General features: G+C 35.3%; 3 protein-coding genes across 3 annotated transcripts; 2 read left to right on the top strand and 1 right to left on the bottom strand.

The window, feature by feature from the left end:
- The first annotated feature begins 2 nt into the window (after positions 1-2).
- Positions 3-14,781, top strand: LOC116296603 (beta-1-syntrophin). The gene is made up of 5 exons (XM_031704644.2): positions 3-795; positions 9,499-9,727; positions 10,571-10,764; positions 11,416-11,615; positions 12,120-14,781. Exons 1-5 carry the CDS (start codon positions 45-47, stop codon positions 12,210-12,212), a joined length of 1,467 nt encoding a protein of 488 aa, XP_031560504.2. The 5' UTR covers positions 3-44; the 3' UTR covers positions 12,213-14,781.
- On the top strand, positions 1,629-4,246 carry LOC148909211 (uncharacterized). The gene is made up of 3 exons (XM_089033616.1): positions 1,629-2,005; positions 2,309-2,569; positions 2,742-4,246. Exons 1-3 carry the CDS (start codon positions 1,798-1,800, stop codon positions 3,743-3,745), a joined length of 1,473 nt encoding a protein of 490 aa, XP_088889742.1. The 5' UTR covers positions 1,629-1,797; the 3' UTR covers positions 3,746-4,246.
- Positions 4,280-7,056, bottom strand: LOC148909212 (uncharacterized). The gene is made up of 4 exons (XM_089033588.1): positions 6,676-7,056; positions 5,929-6,111; positions 5,720-5,846; positions 4,280-5,494 (listed from the first exon to the last, which is right to left on the bottom strand). The coding sequence occupies exons 1-4, from the start codon at positions 6,939-6,941 to the stop codon at positions 4,280-4,282; spliced, it is 1,791 nt and encodes a 596-aa protein (XP_088889714.1). The 5' UTR covers positions 6,942-7,056.
- Positions 14,782-15,011: the final 230 nt, after the last annotated feature.

The following is a 15,011-nucleotide window of genomic DNA, read 5'->3' on the forward strand; positions in this document are numbered from 1 at the left end:
TCTGGGTAGACAGGCACGAGGGGAATGTGAAGCACAAATCGAACATGGCGACTGCATCTCCGTCGGGATCGCTCGAGATTTACACTAAAGATGGTTGGCAGCGGGTTGTAGCAACACTAGACGATGATCTACTAACTCTTAACGTAGAAAGCGCACCTACCACGAACGGGGAGGCACAAACCCCACCATCGCCTCGAACGGTGGAGCCAAATGACCGAACAGAACCTCCAGAATCGATTGCTAACGAAATCCGCACAGTTCGTGTCATCAAGCAAGAAGTTGGCGGGCTTGGAATAAGTATTAAAGGAGGCAAGGAAAACAGAATGCCTATATTGATATCGAAGATATTCAAAGGCCTAGCAGCAGATCAGACTGAAGGGTTGTACATAGGCGATGCTATTTTGGCGGTAAATGGGGAAGACCTGAGGAATGCGACGCACGACGAGGCAGTACGTGCTTTGAAGCGAGCTGGCAAAGAAGTTGATTTGACAGTCAAATACGTGAAAGAAGTCACTCCATACTTCCACCGAAATGCCGAAATTGCTTCTGAACAGAGCTCGGACGGCCACACGAACAGTTTAGGGAAGACATCTTGGAGTGAAGTGAAGAATATCCCTTTGAAATTATGCTACGTTACAAAATTCGTCGCGAATAAGATTGAAAACCCTGGCAGAACGATGGAATTATTTGCCCCTGATGGACGATCCGCTTGTTTATTGAAAGCCAAGGACAATGGTTCTTTCCTAGAATGGTTTAACGCTCTTCATACGAATATCTCACGGTTACTGGCTCCAGGTTAGTATCAAAATATTGTACTACAATCGTTTCATGCACATGCAAAACTCTCCAACAACTCGGTCATTTTACCTTCTCTAGTCCCTCTAAACCTGAATACTTTTTGAATTGTTTATTTTTACAGGCACCTTAAGTGCGTCCTCTATCTGTTTATGTAGAAAAAATATCCGATCGTTATGTTTTGTAGATGTTTGTCTATGTAGGATGAAAAACACTCGAATTAATATAAAGACACTCAGCCCTGTAATTGCTTTACTATATACGTACTGTGACTCACTTCCCTTCAAATTCATTCCAATTCCGTACTTAATTCTTAATCCTTATCCCCTACAACGATAATTCCCTCACGATAAAACTTAGATGTCAAGGCTGTGTGATTCAAGTAAACATTTAATTCCTAGGGATTCATGTTTGCAATTAAGTCGGTAGACGATGTTTTAAAGATTTAATAAAGTTTAAAAGCACCGGTCATTATTTGGGTGTAGTTTACTTCTGGCCTCAGGGATTTGTAGATAATATTGATAACGCTCAAAAATCACGAAAATTTCGAGAGTTTTGATCTGGTAAACTACAAATGGCCCCAGATCTTGAAATCTTATTAAGTGACATTCTGTATAAGAGGCTGTCGGTTTTCATGATTAATGAAAGAGAAAAGTTGCAAATTTGAAACCATTTGATACAATCAGGCTTCGCCTCTCGTTTCTCCTAAACGTGTTTACCCCACCTTATTTACTTAAAGATCTCCAAACACAATAAGTCCTAAGTGTTTATATGTTTTTCACTCAATGAAAACTATTCGTTGCATTTTTGAGATTCATGTATATATTTATTGAAAACTATGGCAGGTTTCATTGTTGACGTATTTCCGGTGACGTGACCACCCTGAAAACGAAGCTGGCCGTCACGCGGCCGTCAGTTTAGCCATTATTTTGTAAACAAACTGTTGCCCTTTAAAAAGTGTATCTTGATATAATTAAGCTAAATTTTTAAAGTTTTGTCACGATGGGTAAAACGTGTGTTGTATTGGGTTGTACGAACAAAGATTCGGGGAAACATAGGAAAGAAAATGTAAAGTTTCATCGGATACCAAAAGAGGAGCCCAGGCGAAGCATGTGGATAAAAGCTATCAACAGACAAGAAGAAAACAACGGAAACTTATGGATTCCTTCTTCAGACAACGACAGAATTTGTAGTGAACATTTCGTTAAAGGTAAGCTGATCTTAAATCGTAATTTTCCCCGTGTATTTGTGATACAGAGTACGCAAAAATAGTATAGAAATGTCTATCTATGTCTATTTATTTCGTGTACAGTTTACGAAAACAAAGTCTTATGTTTTTGTTTTGTTTTGTTTTTTGTTTTCGTATGAGCGAACACGTTTCTCTCAGGAAATATTTAAAAAGGGATTAAAAATATCTACATTCAAAATATTTTTGTTTAAATATCGCTCAAAATCTCCTAAGTGCGTTCATTATCGATGTAAACAATTTGCAATAATTTTTTTTGTGTACTAGGAAAGAGTGATAATCCAGAGAGCCCAGACTATAAACCAACGATGAACATGGGATATTGTAAAGGTTCAGAAACTGCCAGCAGAAGATTTTCTAGAATTTCTAAGCGAAATTATAAAAAGTCACTTGAAGATTTCTTTGCTGAACGATCAAGATCGACAGAAGCCAGCAAACGACGGTATGATGATGATGTGACACGTACAGATACAGAAATGGCAGCAGGCGCTTTATTGGATTTGTCAGAAAATAAAGAGAACAACAAAGGTAGGAAAATGATATCTTAGCTTATATTGTTAAAATACATTTTTTTCTATACAATTTCTTTGTAGAAAAAGTTGTAATAAGTTTTATATATTTTAAAGTTGTTTATATTAAAATTCAGTAAAAATAATATATAGTATATTTTTATTTACATATATTATATTTATTTTTTCAGATCGATTTATACATAATATTTGCTTGAAAAGATTAGCAGAGTTGAATATGGAAAAGAAGGAAATTTTAAGGGAGTTGGCACGTCTTCAAGAACAGATACACTCCTTGACTATTAACAACACACCAAAAATGAGGGCCTCAACACTCGTGAATCTCTCCATCAATCCAAATGAATCTACTCTTTTCTATACTGGCCTACCATCTCATGATTGCTTTCTCTGGTTAAGTAGTTTCCTTGCAGATTTCTTCCCGTCATCAAATATTCTTGCTTCAGCTGATATTCTTCTTTTGGTTCTAATGAAACTTAGGCTAAATGCACCTCATAGGGATTTATCCTACCGCTTTGACATTTCTCCATCTCTGGTAAGTTCTCTATTAGACAGTGCTCTTCCTGTGTTTGCAAAGCAAATCTGTTTCTTCATTCACTGGCCAACAAGAGAGGAAGCAAGACGATATCAGCCGCAGTGTATCAAAGATACCTACCCTAGCTGCATTTCTATAGTTGACTGCACTGAAGTTTTTATAGAATGCCCAGCAAACTTCAATGCAAGATCTGCCACCTACAGTAACTATAAGCATGCTAATACAATAAAGTTCTTGGTTAGCATTGCACCATCTGGTGGTGTATCATTCATATCACGTGCATATGGGGGGAGGGCTTCAGATAAAGTCATCAGTTTAGAGTCAGGATATTTAGATTTTATTCAGCATGGTGACACTATCTTAGCTGATAGAGGTTTTTTGATTGTGGATGAAGTGTTGTCTAGAGGGGCAAAACCCGTCATTCCTGCATATCAGAAAGGAAAGGAGCAGCTTAGTGCAAGAGAGGTGGAGAAGAGTAGGAGAATTGCTCACATTAGGATACATGTGGAGAGAGCAATGGAAAGACTAAAGAACTTTCGAATTCTATCTGGAAAAATGAGCTTGAACATGGTTCCTCATGCTGACAGTATAATGACAATTTGTGCTGCAATTATGAATATGCATCCAAGGCTAGTGAACTGAATAAGAAAACTGTTAGCACAACAGTTATGCTGTATAGTGGATTTCTTATGATACAGTACAAACACTAGAGTACAAACACTAAAAGTGTGCAACACTTTGCACTATTTAGTAGTAAATAGTGCTAATTAAACAATAGAAAACAATAGGATTAGATTAATTTAGTAGTATTTAGTGGTATTTATGTTACACACTTATAGTGTTTGTACTCTATAAGTGTGCAACATAGTACTAAATGCTGCTTAACCATATAAATTCTAATAATGTCATCTATGATTTATTAGATATTGAAAGTATTGCAAACAGCTTTAACTGTTTTTACTCTTACACATACTGTATGTATAATATGTGTGAGCAATGCCAATGCTAAACCAAATAATACGTTTTCCATATGTAATAAATAGAAGAAAGTTATTATGAGCTAGAGCCAAGAATATGTTGATACATGTGATAAGAAAAACATTTTTGTAAAGCAAAACACCTATTAAAGTATGTATCATTGCAGATTCATCTTCACAGCATCGTATGTCTATAATGTCATTCCTTTTTCTTCTTACAACTAGGACAGAACCATTTGCCAACAGGCTTCCTCTTAACATTTACACATTGATAGTGAAACCACCCAATCTTACATTCCTCGTTGTCACAAAATATCATCTTTCCATACTCTGGTTCCTCACACAGACACCATTTGGTCTCATCCTTCTTGTCATGTCTGTTTTCCAAATGTTTGTCCATTATGTTCCTTGTAAGAATCTCTGGAATAACATGTTCAAGTAAAAACAATGAACAGCGCTCAAGCAACAATTTACAAAAATCTATATCCTTAGGCAATCTAACAATTACCATAGAAACTTCATCTGGACTGGGAAATGTCATTACAACAAAATCACGATAATTACAATTAAATACAAGCATTTGAAATTGAATTTGTGTGTAGTATCTGTGATTTCTAGGAAGCTCAAGATTTTCATCTAAACAAAAATCTGAGTGATGTGCAGCTTCTTCAACAGTTAGAGCCCTATATTTGTAAGGGCACTTTATTTCAAGTGTGCCCTCTCCGCAACAGTCACAAGATAGTACGCCATCTGCTGTTGCCCCCATGAATGAATTTGCGATGCTGATTCTGAACCCAGATTTATTACATGTGAAGTTCTTGTGGTTGCTGGATTGCATTTCTTGTAAATATTCTTGAAATGCGATGCTTTCATTGTCTAGCCCCCATTTCACAGCATCCTTTCTGCTAAGATCATATGACTTGTAGCTCATTATTCTTGTAATGAGGTGGTCAGGGGGTGTTGTCTCTTTTCGGACCAATACATCATGAGCTTTAGTACCTGTGATCCTTCCCTTGCGGTGATCAAACCATAAGGGGCTCACATTCTGACATTTGGTGAATTCAAAAAGATTGTCAATTTGATGTTCAGTAACAGAATATGCTAGAAAGGTTTCTTGTACTTTATTTGACAGTTGATGATCAGTAAGGGACTTGTTTTCTTCATTATAAAGGCTTGTTAGTGTGACAGGAAAATTATTCTCAGACAGTTTCTCAGATGTTGTACTTTGTTGACAAACACCAGGCAATGGAGGAATGAGGTTAAAAAAGGCGGCATAAGGGCAGATTTTGTGAAAAGAAGTAAGTGCAGAGCTATCTGGAAGTGGATCCCTGCTGGATGGTGTAAAAGATTCCACTTTTTTCTTTCTGTTACTGTTGACTAACCCTTGGATGTTATCGACAGTGGTTGGCTTAATCTGAAACAAAATACAACAAAAATTCTTACAACATGTACAGTGTCCTAGCTTAATCGTAAATCTTTACTTCTAAATATTTTAGGCAATCGATTGATGTTTTTACCAGGGTTAAATAAAGAAGCTTCCTTCCTTCCTTCCTTCCAAATTGAATGGATTAGATACTCCAATTCGCTTTTTTTTTATTAGATTTGTACAAAACTGTGTGTGTGTAAATACCATATATACCTCTTTTTTGAAAACTTTATTCCATTTGCAAGCTTCACTGGTCACAGATGTTTTATTGATTCCATATCTAACGCCCAGTTCTACCTTAAACAGCAGGGCTGCAATATGACTACAAGCTTCCCCTAACCTGGAAGAAATATAATTAAAATCATGTCATAAATTGCATAAAAGACATTTATAATATTATTCACTTACAAATTACTACTTACCCTGCAGCACATGTACAATGGGCACAAAATATGTCTGCACTGGTTTTGTGTAAACAGACCCACGGCTGATGAGCTTTTTCCTTCGTTCTCATGGAGGGAAGAACTCCGGCTTTTAAAAAACAGTAGGGTGCTTCTTTAACATCAAACGCTTTGACTTCCTCGACGTGGCCACTTTCGACATATCTACAAACCGGTAAGCGGGTGCAATAAAAAGTACGTAAGTTACTTAACTTTGCGAAATTTATCACGAGAAGTTTAGGATTTTGAAAGTCAAAGCAATCTTTTAAATTCCAAACGTGACACAGTGTAATTCATTTAAAGAACCTAGTTCAGTTGACTTGTGCTGTAAAAAGTAACGCAGCTTCAAGACAACAATCTTATGTTTACATATGCAAATAATATTATCACAATAACTGTCATAAACAGCCAATTAGCGACCGCCATATTGCTCAAGTCGCTTGACAAGTTCACGACAAAAATGACCGAAAAGCAATATTTTGAAAACTTTTTTAAAGTTGAGATAAATTTTAAATAAAGCTTTTAGGTTTGCCATAGAGGTTGATTAATTTACGACTCCATAAAATTCATTCAATGCTCGGTATAAAAGCCATCTATAGACTAGAGGCGTACGTTGATGGGGTTGATATTTGTACAAAACAACTAGTCTTTTCTTTAAAAGCTTATGTACTGGCAAAACAGTCTTTTGCAGTAATACCAACAAAAAAGTATTTAGTATTATAAACTTACCTATATGCCTCTAAGCTCTTGTATGCTTTCATTGATTTTTTGTCAAAAATAGACGGTGTTTCTACTAGGTACGTGTAAATCTGTCCAAAGTCCAGGTCCGGCCAAAGAGTAGGGTCGGTCGACCAATTTTCATCTTTTATGATGTATGGGTCCGGTAAAATAGTTCCAGATACACCAAAACTTAATTTTTTCCGGTACCGTTCTTTTGCTTCTGATGGCATACCCATTACATATAAAGAAAACGAATTCTTAGTGTCCTTAGCCATAGCCAAGAGACGGCTTTCCCCAGCCGTCAAAAATTCCACCGCGCGTATGAGTCCGAATTTGACGGCCAGCTTCGAAATGCACGAGCGGATGTGACGTCAAAAAAAGATTCCATGAAACCTGCCATTGTTTCAAGCTATTCATTTTGATTCATTGTTTAATGGTTGTACCCCACTGTGTTGAAGCATTTTCAGATCCTATTACTATAAATAGAGATTTCATTACTTGATGAATCCGTAACAGCTTTTACTTTAAACAATTTAAATTATAGATAAGTTTTAAAAATGAAGGATTATCTTATATGGATTTACTGTAAAATTTCTTATCAAAACTGAGCAATATGAATCCAAAGTTAATGTGAAATATAAATCGAAAAAAATCTATATCTAAATTTCACAGAAAAGTTGAATTGTAGATAAAATAATAATATAATAAAATATGAAATTTAAGAATCCTTGAATTTCAAGTAGTGGACATAGTAATATCTTTTAACATTTTTACTCCAACTGTTTTCATTTAAAGTTCAATAACTAATCATTATGTGAACTTCAAAATGAAAAGAATTAATTCCCCTTTTTGGGCTATGTGTTTTGAAATTATTTTAAAGTAATCTGAATATTATTGCAGTAAAAGCAGTCAAGGAAGGTACACTTTGTACCAAAAATAATGTAAAATTTAGGAAAAAGTTGTATCCTGCCTGACAATTTTCAACCATAAATCATTATCTTATTATATGATATCTCATCAGTCCATCACGTTCACAGTTAGAGTAAACTCTAATCATGTTTCAATCCTGGAATGACCTAAGAAAATGCCTCAGGGTCCCAGAAAAAATAATTTCAGTGTTTTTCATTCATTTCTTGATAAATAATCCTAATTAAGTGCTCAAAATAGTGTTCCAAGTATAGTGTTTCATGTGATAATAGATCTTTTTCAAATTCATATAATGTGCAGTCACTGTGTTTCTTGATTACAGACTTATTTACCTAGGGTTAGCCTTATTTCAGAATATTCACAGTACCATCAGTAATGTAAAGGATGCACAAATTCAACATTACTAGCACTTTGAAATTTGATAGCTCCTTGCTGGAATATTATAATATCCTACACATAATCAAGGTAAACCTTGGATTAAGAACCAGAAAAGTTGAAACTGGAGGATTATATGGCATTAGCAAATAGCTGGATAATGGAAACACCTAACTTGTAATCCAATAAGGTGGCTCTTGTATTCAATGTTCCATTAATCAAAGGTCAGATACAAACCTTACAGGCAAAGATAATATCTTTTACAACTATGCTTAGTTTTAGGAGAAAAGTGCTTATATTTATGTATCCAAGTGAACTTGAACAAGCATTTTTCAGTCATATTTTATAGTTGATTGTATTGCGATGTGATTGTATCGTGACATGTATCGTGAGCAGAGAGACAACATAGTTTGATGTGTTGTCCTGTTGTGATGTAAAAATAAGCAGAAACTCCATCTTTTTATTTTGTCATTCCTGGTAGAGTCAGTTTTAATTACTGATGTATAACTCCTTCACAGGAGTTATTAACCAATCTACTGTGTATTTGATTTTCATCATGCAAGAAAGGCAAGAAGTCCAAAACGCAAGTCTTTCCTGAGCCATTTAACTGTTCACATTTATTTAAGATGATGTTTTATAATAATAATAATAATAATATATTGAATTTATATAGCGCTTAAACTATAACATATTCTAAAGGGCTTTACAAAAATAAAAATACTGAATTTTAAAAAAATTACAAAATAAATAAGAATTATATGTTTATAAGAGTAGTTTAGTTATTATTCACTTTTAATGTTCTCCTGATGTTTCCATTCTTCCATTTATGGTTTATTATCTTCAAGCAAATTCAGGAGATAATCCTGAGAATCACTAATGAAGTGTGAAGAAGTGTTACCAGTGATTACTTACCATCGCTCAGTACTTGTCATGCTAACTACGTCTCTTCAACCACAATATTGAACTTATGATTTTGTTTTCTAAAGCCATATTTATACAGAGAGTGTTTTCCAGCCACACAAATACCACAGCCATATTATTCAGGGTTTTCAATAAAAGCCAGCAGCTGGCAAATCTTGCCAGGTATTTTACATTAACTTGCCACCAATTTTGGCTAAAGTTTCCCAAAAAAACAAGAGAAATATTTGCTTGCTGCTCCCCAGCTAATTATTTTGTTTTGCCCTTTACTCAAGCTTGTATTTAAAAACCCTGCTTATTAGAATCAGTTTTCACCTTTCCACATGAAAATGTTAAGACAATGCCAAAATGTTAAAAACTTAAAGTGAGACAGCAGCTGTTAATAAAAGCATAATGTTAATGGATTAGATTGCATGTATAGCATTTAATCCCCCCCTCCCCCAAAACATACATGTACTTGATCATATCATATGATTGAAGAAAGTTGTAATTTTTTTCATATAATAGTATTGTTGCATCCAAGATTGAGGTAAAATGTGTGCCAAGCAATAACCTCTTATGGTAAAGTCTGTTTCCATGGCAACTAAATACATCAAAACCTTTTTCTTTCAGCAACGGAAGAGGTCAACGAAATGCTCAGTAGTAGTGTTGGTTATCGAGAGATAAAATCAATGGGCTGGTTGAGTGAGCAAGTTCACCTTGGTGGCGATAGTAGTCGCATGGACTGGAAGCCTGTATTTATGGCCCTAACAGAAAAAGATATGTTACTTTACGAAGCAGCACCTTGGTCAAAAGAAGACTGGAGTGCACCCTTTCTTAGTCATCCTCTTCTTGCTACAAGGTTAGATTTTTCATTTCAAATATAATATTATCAACAAGCACTACACCTCTTTATTACAGAGCATACAAAAGAGCCATACATTCTTTGTTCCATAAACCCGACCTTTATATTAAGAACACCTCTATGTTATGTATATTTTTTTCTGGCTCTTCGGTGTCCGTATGACATAGGTTACAGTCTGTACAATTTTTGACTTTGGAACCTAAATGTTTTGGGAGACAGTGTACTAGCTAGTGTATTTGTTCCTGATCTCATATGCTAGTATTAGGTGACAGTGCAGATGACAACTAGATTTCTGAAATGATGCGGTATAATAGGAGGTGGGCAAGCAATGTCTGTGTGCCATCCTTCCATTGCTGTGTTGTTTTTTTGTGAAGGGAAGGTAAACCCTGACCGCGGTCAAAATGTCTGTTATCAGACATTTTTCTGTGCATTTATCTATCATGTTGTCTAAACAATTCAGTTCTCTGAAGCAGGCACAAAATTGACACTTGAAAACTCGCAAAATGTGGGTCAAATTTTGTATTTAGCAAGTGATAAAAAATTTAACTAAATTTTGCGAGTATGACCACAGTCCAGAAATTGAAGGACTAAAAAGTTTAGAACCTGTATCAAGTAAAGCTTGTTATTCACCACGTCCGATCGCTAGTGACTTACTAGCAAAGTTTAGCTAGTGGGTTTAAAAGTTAATTTCGTGCCCTGCTAAAGTACATCTTATATGAAAGATTCTTAAAGAACGACGTTTCGCTGTCCAATAGAGACATGAAATGGTCACTACAGTATGAAATTATGATTCAGTTATCACAGTTATTAAAAATATTTTAACTCTTCGTATGATGTTAGACTTGTACACTCTGGGCATGGGAATAACCATATACAGCACCAAGACCTTTGTTTTGGCACAAGAACAGGATCAAGAAAAGGAGTAGAAGCACACCTATTCAGAGTAGAAACTTCAAGAGAATTAGCACATTGGTCGCGCAGCATTGTACAAGGTGCACATGATGCTGCCATACTTATCAAAGAAATCAACTGTGGTAAGTAGAATTAGGATAGCTAACTTAAGTGTTATCAAATCCAATGTTTATTGAACCCTGAAACAACCTCTGGGCTGATCTAAGTCGGGGTACGGCTAACTCGCAGATCAAACCCTGAAACAACCTCTGGGCTGATCTAAGTCAAGGCATGGCTAACTCACAAATTGAACCCTGAAACACCTCTGGACTGATTAAATTCAGGGCATGACTAACTCGCAGATCGAACCATGAAACACCTCTGGGCTGAACAAAGTCAGGACACTGCTAACTCACAAATTGAACCCTGAAACAACCTCTCAGCTGATCAATTTTGGGGAAGGTTTGATGATACTGTTTCTGAGAATTTCCATTGGCTGACTAATGTTATGCAGTATGATTGGTAAAAAAGATTATATCCATTTCATAGAGCAGCTCAAAATTACGAAACCAAAATTACTGTGAAAAGTGCACTGCCAAAATTATGCTTGTCCATCCAAATGCCTCTTAGCTAGGCCAGTCCACTTGATGGTCACATGATGATCAGTCCACTTTGGCCAGTCATCATATGGCCATGGAGCAACTGTTGCTCTAAGCCCTGCGTAGTGTGACAGCGCATTGTGCAGTGCAACTGACAAGTTTGAAATGTTATAACTACTTCATCATTGTTTTCAGCTGTAACGTGGCAAGGACAAGAAGCACGATTAACAGTCCACTATGAAAATGGTCTAACCCTTACAGATGCTCGCTCAGGTAGTGATAATGCTACAAGATCACAGACCTTCTGGTATTTCCCCTTTGAAAGGCTCAAGATGTCTGCCGATGATGGCCATCATTTACTTTGGTTAGACTTTGGAGGGGAAGATGGTGAACAGGTGAGAATACTGGTATATGAAATTTAGAAGATTGCAGAATGAATTAAAAAATGTCATGCCATGTTGACTAGAGGTTGTGTGGGTGGGTGGGTCAGTAGATGGATGGATAATGAATTTATGAGTGGATGGATGGTTGGATGGATGTATAGATTGGTCTATGAATTAATGGATGGAAATATGAATAGATGTGTAAGTGGATGGATGGGTATGGGTGGATAAATGAATGCCATGAGATGGATGGTTGAATGGATGTATTAGTGTGTCAGTGGATAGATGGATGAATTAATAGTTGATTCAATGAATTTATGGTTGGAAAGATGAATGGATGGGTAAGTGGATGGATTGATGGGTGGGTGGGTGGGTAGATGGAGTGGTGAATGGATGAGTGGCTCGATATATCGTAGATTAATGTCTGGTCGAATAAATGCATGAATGGATGGATATACAAATGATTGGATTCCAATCTCATGTATTGATACATAGCTTGATTTTTGATATTTTCAGGAACTAGACCTCCATGGCTGCCCAAAGCCAGTCGTTTTTGTACTCCACACATTCCTATCTGCAAAAACAACACGCCTTGGACTTTTTGCTTAATCAAAGATAGAAAAAATTACAATAAATATAACTTTACATCAAGGCTGCCAAAATAGCCTGAACTTATAAATGATTGTGGCTGACAGTGTTGAAGAGTGAGACCAAAAATGTTTCATATACATGTAGAAAGCTAGTAATGTTTTTATCATCCATTTACATTTATCAAAATTACTGCTAGAACTAGTGAAAATTAGAATTGTATAAATGTGTGCAAAGAGATAGCTCATATCATACAGGTGGGAATTTTTAATAGTGTTACCACTAAGTTGTGCCGCATTCAAGAGTTTTGATTGACTGGTCCAGAATGCCATTTGTTGTTTGGCAGAGACCACAAACTGTTTGAGGTTAATTGATCATATACCTTTCTCTTTAGCTTTCAAATGTTTTCTTATGTCAGACCATGTGTCGTAGACCTTTCTCTCACAGCAGCCAAAGATGGGTGGAAAATATCTTGACCCCTAGCTTTGCATTGAAGCACTTCCAGACGAGTTTGAATGGGTAGAAACAAGGAATTTTAATAATTATTATGGAAATATACAAGGGCGCTGCATGATAAAGGTCTGTTCCTTAGGAAAGAAGGCTGTGCAATTGGCTTACATTGACATTAATGTAAACAAAGAAATAATTCACAAGGAAATGACATGGCCTGCGACACGACAAAGCTGAAGTATTATTTGATTTTGGAGGAGAGGTATAAATAAAATACCTCGCAGTTCCCTGTGGAAAGTAGCGTTTACTCTTGTACTTCCTATAAAGCTGTTGATACACACTGAAATTTTTCTCAAGCTGAAAATGTTTTTAGAATTTGCAACTACTGTGAAATTAAATTGCAATGTCTATCATGTCTAAAGATATATACACAGACTGTGTTAATGCAAGTTGTGAAATTTATAAATTCTTCCAAAAAATTTTACGTTACAAAATTTTAGTTCAAGATAGTTTTACTCCTGTTAAGAAATCATTAAATCGATCACTTTATACTACACAGATAGAGCAACTAATGTCCTAGCATGATTATGATTTCATGATAACATGAAGGGAAACTTCAGCTTGAGAAAACTAAAATTTTGATACCACAATTTAGAATTTGCAGAATTTATTGACAGCTTTATCTTATCAAATTAATATCAATATTTTAAAGAGACATATTTTTAACTTCCCACCTTAGTAATCTGCTAAAAGAATTTAATAGGTTTGTGAAACTTGTTGTTATGGATTTTGAATTCTCAGTTCTCTTATCTCAGGGCTTTCAGAACAAGTCAACAGCTCTGGAAACTGCTCCAATGTTAACAGAGCCCCCCTCCCCCTGGACTTAGATGAACCAACTTAGATCAAAGTTAAAAACATATTTCAATAAGAAAAACAAATTGACAAAAACAATTCAGATATTATTTGTATCAAGAAACTTGTATTAGAGTACAAACACTAAGTTAGTGTGTAACATATATACCACTAAATACTGCTAAATTATGCTAATCCTATTGTTTTCTATTGTTTAATTAGCATTATTTACTACTAAATAGTGCAAAGTGTTGCACACTTTTAGTGTTTGTACTCTAATAGAGAAAAGAGAATTCAATTAGTTAAATAACTTCATGTTTCACATTTTTTTAAATTATTTTAGCATTACGGATAGATGAAAAGGTTTATGTTATCTAGTTAATCCAGAATTTACATCTATTTTATTAAAGATAGGGACATTTTTTCAGTTATTTAGTGTCATTTATACTTAAAGATCCATTTAATTGAGTTTTGTGTCCGAGTGTAATTATTGTGAAGACACAGAAAAAAATAAAGACAGTTATATTTTACTTATTTTTTAGGCCTGGAAAAGATTTGTGTTTAAAACCTTCAAATCCTGTATATAACATGTGACTCATTTTTGGCCGTTCAACAATAGATACCATTGACAACTACATCTAAATTGACATTAGTTTTTTGTTGGTCCTCTTATCAATGCATCATCACATCAAAGTAGTAATGCAGATCCACTCGGCTATGCCTCTTGGATCCACACTACTTTGACAATATGATGACGCAATTTATTGTCAACAAAAGGACACACACATAAAAAACTGATGTCAATTTTTGATTTTGTATCTGGTATTTCAAGGTTTCTGATTGGACAAATAGTGAGTTGCTACCTTCTGATAGATAATGCCATATTATTACTATAATGATAATGACAGCCTGGTTTTTGTCTTTTGACTTGTGAGAATGGTTGCAAATTGTCCGTTCCCAGCGACTTGTTGAGATAAATAAGAAAACATAATGACCAAGGTCTATTGTGAACTGTAAAAATCATAGAAACGGAGTGTTACATCAAGACTATATATATTTGTATGAAAATTATCAATTGTATTTTAATTAGAATGTTTTTTAGAAAAGTTGTATTTTAGGATTTTTGTGTCTTTTTGTGCACCTATCCCACAGGGTCAAATGATTAAAAACAAATTATTGCAGTGTGGAATAGACCCATTGCATGTGACGTCAAAGCAGCTCAATAGACCCCTTGCCTAAATGGTGGCCGCAAATTCAGTTGAGTTAAAATTAAACAGAGAGAAACCAATACCAGCACTTGAATGAGCACCTTTACTTTAGTATCCCTACAAAGATTCATTATGTCAAGAGTGTTATATTGGCTGAGAAAACTTAAGTTGAAAATTGACAAATTTACAGATATTTTTATGTCTGGGGGTATAGCGTAGAGGGCAAAACAAAATAATTCAATCTCCTGAGAACCTATTGGGAACCTATACAAATGACAGTCTGTAAATTTGTCAATTTTCAACTAAAGTT

This window comes from Actinia tenebrosa, unplaced genomic scaffold (assembly GCF_029948245.1).
Source record: "Actinia tenebrosa isolate PJP-AT-01 unplaced genomic scaffold, QUT_ActTen_1.0 PGA_scaffold2__45_contigs__length_23673736, whole genome shotgun sequence".
Classification (NCBI taxonomy): Eukaryota; Metazoa; Cnidaria; class Anthozoa; order Actiniaria; family Actiniidae; genus Actinia; species Actinia tenebrosa.

Excerpts from the sequence above, each read along its gene's own strand:
- LOC116296603 (XM_031704644.2), top strand. The coding sequence starts at position 45 with ATGGCGACTGCATCTCCGTCGGGATCGCTCGAGATTTACACTAAAGAT. Across the intron at positions 10,765-11,415 it reads TATCAAAGAAATCAACTGTG|CTGTAACGTGGCAAGGACAA; the intron begins GTAAGTAGAATT and ends CATTGTTTTCAG. Across the intron at positions 11,616-12,119 it reads GAGGGGAAGATGGTGAACAG|GAACTAGACCTCCATGGCTG; the intron begins GTGAGAATACTG and ends TGATATTTTCAG.
- LOC148909211 (XM_089033616.1), top strand. The coding sequence starts at position 1,798 with ATGGGTAAAACGTGTGTTGTATTGGGTTGTACGAACAAAGATTCGGGG. Across the intron at positions 2,006-2,308 it reads TAGTGAACATTTCGTTAAAG|GAAAGAGTGATAATCCAGAG; the intron begins GTAAGCTGATCT and ends TTTGTGTACTAG. Across the intron at positions 2,570-2,741 it reads AAATAAAGAGAACAACAAAG|ATCGATTTATACATAATATT; the intron begins GTAGGAAAATGA and ends TTATTTTTTCAG.
- LOC148909212 (XM_089033588.1), bottom strand. The coding sequence starts at position 6,941 with ATGGCTAAGGACACTAAGAATTCGTTTTCTTTATATGTAATGGGTATG. Across the intron at positions 5,847-5,928 it reads CATTGTACATGTGCTGCAGG|GTTAGGGGAAGCTTGTAGTC; the intron begins GTAAGTAGTAAT and ends TATTTCTTCCAG. Across the intron at positions 5,495-5,719 it reads ATAAAGTTTTCAAAAAAGAG|ATTAAGCCAACCACTGTCGA; the intron begins GTATATATGGTA and ends ATTTTGTTTCAG.